Source organism: Castor canadensis, chromosome 8 (genome assembly GCF_047511655.1).
Source record: "Castor canadensis chromosome 8, mCasCan1.hap1v2, whole genome shotgun sequence".
NCBI lineage: Eukaryota > Metazoa > Chordata > Mammalia > Rodentia > Castoridae > Castor > Castor canadensis.
In genome coordinates, this window is record NC_133393.1 from 27,600,587 (window position 1) to 27,606,586 (window position 6,000).

The following is a 6,000-nucleotide window of genomic DNA, read 5'->3' on the forward strand; positions in this document are numbered from 1 at the left end:
AGTTTTAACATAGGTAAACATAGTTTTTAACATAAATTCTCTGTCTTTAGTTCTGTACTGTATCACATTATGGTTCATGCTGACAAATTATTTCTTCTTCTCACTGCTTCTCTTTCTCCTCCTCCTGTCCTGTCCTTCCTTCTTTCATTCCTTCCTTCCTTTTCTTCCTTCCTTCCTCTCTCTTCCATCCATGTCATTATTTACTCTTCACTTTTTTCCTTTTCTTTCTCCTCCTTTTCTTCCTTTCTCTCTCCCTTCTTTCTTCCTGTAACTTTCCTCATTCTCTTTCCCCTCCTCCTTTCTTTCCATCTCCAACTTTTCTCACTCTAAGATTTAGGCATTAAAGGACTATGGATCAAAACAATTACAGTTCTTTACATGGCTTTATTCTACTTGGCTTCTCTGACCATCCCGAACTGGAGATGATCTTGTCAGGAGTTGTCACCATCTTCTACTTTAATACCTTGGTGGGTAACACAGCTATCATTCTTGCTTCTCTCTTGGATTCCCATTTACACACACCAATGTACTTTTTCCTCAGGAATTTGTCTTTCCTAGATCTATGTTTCACAACTAGCATCGTTCCTCAAATGCTAGTTAACTTTTGGGGACCTGAGAAGACCATCAGTTTTATCGGTTGTGTTATTCAACTCTATGTTTACATGTGGTTGGGCTCCATTGAGTCTCTTCTGTTGGTTGTTATGTCCTATGATCGATTTACAGCTATTTGTAAACCCTTGCATTATCTGGTAATCATGAATCCACATTTATGTCTCAAAATGATTATTATGGTCTGGAGTATTAGTTTTGCCAATTCTGTAGTATTGTGTACACTCACTGTGAATTTGCCTAGATGTGGAAACAACCTTCTGGATCATTTCTTGTGTGAGTTGCCAGCTATGGTGAAGATAGCTTGTGTAGACACTACAGCAGTTGAACTGTCTGTTTTTACTTTAGGCATTGCCTTTGTCCTTACACCCCTCATTCTTATTTTTACATCCTATGGCTACATTGCCAAAGCTGTGCTGAGAATGAAGTCAAAGGCGGGACAACGAAAAGCAATGAACACCTGTGGATCTCATCTCACTGTGGTGTCAATATTCTATGGAGCTATTATCTACTTGTACCTGCAACCAGGTAACAGTGCTTCCAGGGACCAGGGCAAGTTCCTCACCCTCTTCTACACCATCATCACCCCAAGTCTCAACCCCCTCATTTACACCTTAAGGAATAAGGACATGAAGGATGCACTGAAGAAGCTGATAAGAATTCACTAGTATTCTGCAAAAATAAAGAGAAATTTGAAGTGATAGAAAATTTGGGAGTAAATAAAGCCATGAAATGTGTTTCCTATTTATTTTTAGTTTTAACTGAGACAAGTCCTTTTTATATCATAGAGGTAATCTAACAAAATGCATTTTAATGCAAACATTTTGTGAATACAGGCAGCATTATAAACATCATACTTAGTTATATGCATCTAATCAATGGCATGTGGGGGGAAATAGGTCATTAATAATATTTATTTTTTACTTGACGCATAACACAGTGAATACAAACATGGACTTAAATGCATTTAGCTTGTCTGAAATCTCCAAAGAAATTGTTTTCGTTATCTAGTTTTATATTTTAAGTACAATGCTTTATCATCAGAAATGTAGACCTGAGTGATTGGTTTCATCTATTAAATAATAACATGCAAATAATAATTTTTATGCTAAATCTTCTGCGACAACATCAAAACAGTTCCATGTGTTTGGTTCAGACAATTCAATCCATGGGACAGTGATCATCATAAACACCACATGATTTCAATTATTCCTCGTTCAATGAATCTCAGTATCAATTGGTAAAGTGTCTTTATTAACAGCCTATTACTTCTTTGTCATGATACAGGGAACTGAGAAGCTATCAACAAAAAGTTATTTTAAATGACAATATATACATTCATTTCTTATATTTAATGAAACATTTATTCCATGAATATTTCAACTTTATTAGAAAGAGAATTTAGCTAGTTTGATACCAGTTAGACTTTTGACTTGATCTGTGGAATCAGGAATTTATGTGAATATTGAGAAAAGGTACTGTCTGTACTAGAATTCCACTATTTATAGTGGAATTTAATTAAATGAATCTTTCTATTTCCATTTCTCAGCATATAATATTTAGCTTTAAAGGGAAAAGGTGGCTACTTTTTAATTGGACCTTGATATGGTTTATAATCTAATACTTTTCCATAAGAGTCTAGTATTTAACAATTATATTCAATCTCAATAGAGTTACTAGGACACATTGTTGGAACTTAAAAGTGACATAATATTTTCTCCTCTATTTCTTCATAATTCTTGAAATGTGATGAGGGAGAAGTCAGTGGTAATTATAAGTAATAATTTCTTGCTCAATCAAAACAACATAGTAATGATTCACATAACACGTTTAATATGATATAGGTTTTTACTGATGTCCTTATCTTCTATATAATATGTTTTTTAGAGTTGTCTTCAGAAATATTCCACCTGCCTATAAAAATGGTCTATAGAGAGAATCTAAATTTTCTAATACTGCTGTGTGTTATCTAGAATCCCACCTATTACTTGATATTACATGTTATAAATCTTACCAAGACATATTAAATCATTTACTAATTTTAATTATCCAAGTATACCAAAAATATAATAGTTATGGACCTTTAGGAGAACATTTTATACATGTGATTATTTTCCTGTATACGTATACCTTTGTTTTCTCTTCTGGATCTGGGTGTTACATTATACCTTTATTTCAATTTTTTAATCACTCTTTTATTTCACCTGAATAAATGTATATTTTCAGAGCATTACATTAAATTACAACAAATAGGCTGGTCTGAGAGCAGTGATGTTTACAAATCCTTTAAATATACTGAGGTTCTATTAGCTAGCTTGTAGTTCTATAAGCTAAGAAACCTGGATTAACATTGTGGAATAGCATGTGTAATCAAAATAATATGCAATAACCACAACACTTAAATATTCTCTCTACTGAAGAGTCACTTTTCTCATGGACTCAGACCAGCATTCATAATATTTTGCCATATGTGCTTTGCTCACGTAATGTAAGGGAAAGGAGAAAATATAAAACAAATAATGGAATACAAATCAGAAACCAGAATTTGAATCTCATATTTACCTTGATTTAAAATTTCATATTTGGAGTGTTTATTTTCTTAAATTTAAAAAGATTGTTTAAATGACATCTTTTGTTCTGTCACCTCTTTCACTAATTTGCTAAGTTTGGCTTTACCACCTTTATTTAGCCTTTCACCCGGACTGAACCCACTCAGAGACCTTTTGTGTGTGAGGAGCTGGGAAGACTGTCCAAGATGGGACATTGTTGTGGTGCCAGACTCACACTTGAACCCAGAGGTGCTTCCTAAGGTTAGCAAATAACAATTCTGACAGATTAAATTAATTTTGTGTTCTGTTTCCTTTAATTTATAAAATTTTAAATAGAGGACTATATGAATAAGCAAAGGTGCCAAATTTATATAGACAACTTTATAAAGGCAATATTACATAATATAATTAGACGATATCTTCTAAACTACCTAAGTTCTAAAATTGTCATTAATTATAAGTATAAGGCTCTTCAGAAAGTAACATGTAAGTCTGATTTAGAGAAAATGGAAGCATACTCGTGAGACACATGGCTCTTGAGGTTAACTCTAAACATTCTCTAAGATCTGAATATGGCCGAGAAGATCCAGGTGACAAGAGTGTGGCAAAGCCAGGGAGGTAAACAATATGTATATAACTAGAACAAAGAGAAAAAGTAAATAGCTTCATGGAATAAAACTGGGTTGATAAATGAAGAGGAGGTTAAGCCAATTAATAAACAACTATGAATGAAATGCTGTTGTGTGGGAGACACCATGAAGAGAAGCCACCACCTGTGATTGAATGGTTGACATTGGGGAACTAATAACCTGAAGAAGGAATATATTATTCAATCCTCTTTGCATTAGAAAGGATTGTAGTTATTCCAGTAGCTAAGGTTGAAAAAATATCCAAAAATTAAATTAATTAACTCTTTATATAATTTAGCTTTATATAAAAAACAAACTAGTGGACTGGCACAAATTTTCAAATATATCTACCTGTTGTGTGTTTTTCAAAGACTGAAGTATATCTGGCTAGTGGATCTATAGTGTAGAAACAACACATATTCTGATCAGCATCAGAACAATCAAATTTCAATTAAATTACTTTGACTTCCAATAATTGTCAGTCAACAATGTGATACACTGGAAATATAAAGATAAGTTTAAAGAAAAAAATCCCTTAAGGCTGTTTCCTAGTTGGTAAAAGAATTAAACATATGTATAAATCATGCAACCTTTTTTAAAAATTTATTTTTGATGTATGACTCAGAATATGTAATGGTAAAGTATGCTTAATAAATAAATCCTTAAAATGCTGCATAGTGTATTAGGCATTCAGTAAAAACAGATTATGAGTGATCCATAAAGTAGCACTTTCTTGCAAAGTCTGCTTCCTGACTCTCACAGTATCTACGGTAGATCCCTCAGTGGTTCACCTACTGAACTCTTTGTTGTGGAAGCCATCCAGCATGAAAGACATAAAGATATGTCAAATATATTCAGTTATCAAATTCTGAGAAAGCAAGGCAACTCTCCTAATCTCTTCTGGCACATGCTAACAAATAGGGACCTTAAGACAGCTTGGCTAAATTTATAAAAATAAAAAAGTACTGTCTTCTCATGCTGATGGTCAGAATCTTTTTTTTTTTCTTTATTCATATGTGCATACAATGTTTGGGTCATTTCTCCCCCCTTCCCCCACCCTCTCCCTTACACTCCCCCCCATTCTCCTCCCCACCCCCTCGCTACCCAGCAGAAACTATTTTGCCCTTATCTCTAATTTTGTTGAAGAGAGAGTATAAGCATTAATAGGAAGGACCAAAGGTTTTTGCTAGTTGAGATAAGGATAGCTATACAGGGAGTTGACTCACATTGATTTCCTGTGCATGTGTGTTACCTTTTAGGTTAATTCTTCTTGATCTAACCTTTCCTCCAGTTCCTGGTCCCCTTCTCCTATTGGCCTCAGTTGCTTTAAAGTATCTGCTTTAGTTTCTCTGCGTTGAGGGCAACAAATGTGATCTAGTTTTTTAGGTGTCTTACCTATCCTCATACCTCCCTTGTGTGCTCTCGCTTTTATCATGTGCTCAAAGTCCAATCCCCTTGTTGTGTTTGCCCTTGATCTAATGTCCACATATGAGGGAGAACATACGATTTTTGGTCTTTTGGGCCAGGCTAACCTCATTCAGAATGATGTTCTCCAATTCCATCCATTTTCCAGTGAATGATAACATTTTGTTCTTCTTCATGGCTGCATAAAATTCCCTTGTGTATAAATACCACATTTTCTTAATACATTCATCAGTAGTGGGGCATCTTGGCTGTTTCCATAACTTGGCTATTGTGAATAGTGCTGCAATAAATATGGGTGTGCAGGTACCTATGGAGTATATCTTTTGGGTATATCCCTAGGAGTGGGTCAATCCACTTATTCTTTAAATCAAGCTAATATCACATCTACAGCCTCCAATATTTTCTTTTTGTGGTGAGAACATTTGAAATTTGCTCAAAGAATTTTGAAACCTGTAAGAGAGAATCAATTCATCATATACAAAAGAATCTCTATAAGACTTTCAGCAGATTTCTCAACAAACACATTGCAGGTCGGAAGGCAGTGGGATAATATGTTCAAAGTTCTGAATGAATAAAATTGGACAATCAATAATGCTGTACTCAACAAACAGGTTGTCAGAAATAAAAAAGGAAATAAATTCTCTCTCTCTCTCTCTCTCTCTCTCTCTCTCTCTCTCTCTCTCTCTCTCTCTCGACACACACACACACACACACACACACACAGAAGCTTATGACCACTAGACGTATCTTACAAGAAAGTAGCAGGTAATGCTTCAGATTGAAAGAAG

The 6,000-nt window shown here is 34.5% G+C and overlaps 1 protein-coding gene across 1 annotated transcript; it reads left to right on the top strand.

Annotated features, from left to right (window-relative positions):
* Nucleotides 1–350: 350 nt before the first annotated feature.
* On the top strand, nucleotides 351–1,277 carry LOC141425458 (olfactory receptor 2W1-like). The gene has a single exon (XM_074081717.1). It carries the CDS (start codon nucleotides 351–353, stop codon nucleotides 1,275–1,277), a length of 927 nt encoding a protein of 308 aa, XP_073937818.1.
* The last annotated feature ends 4,723 nt before the right edge of the window (nucleotides 1,278–6,000 follow it).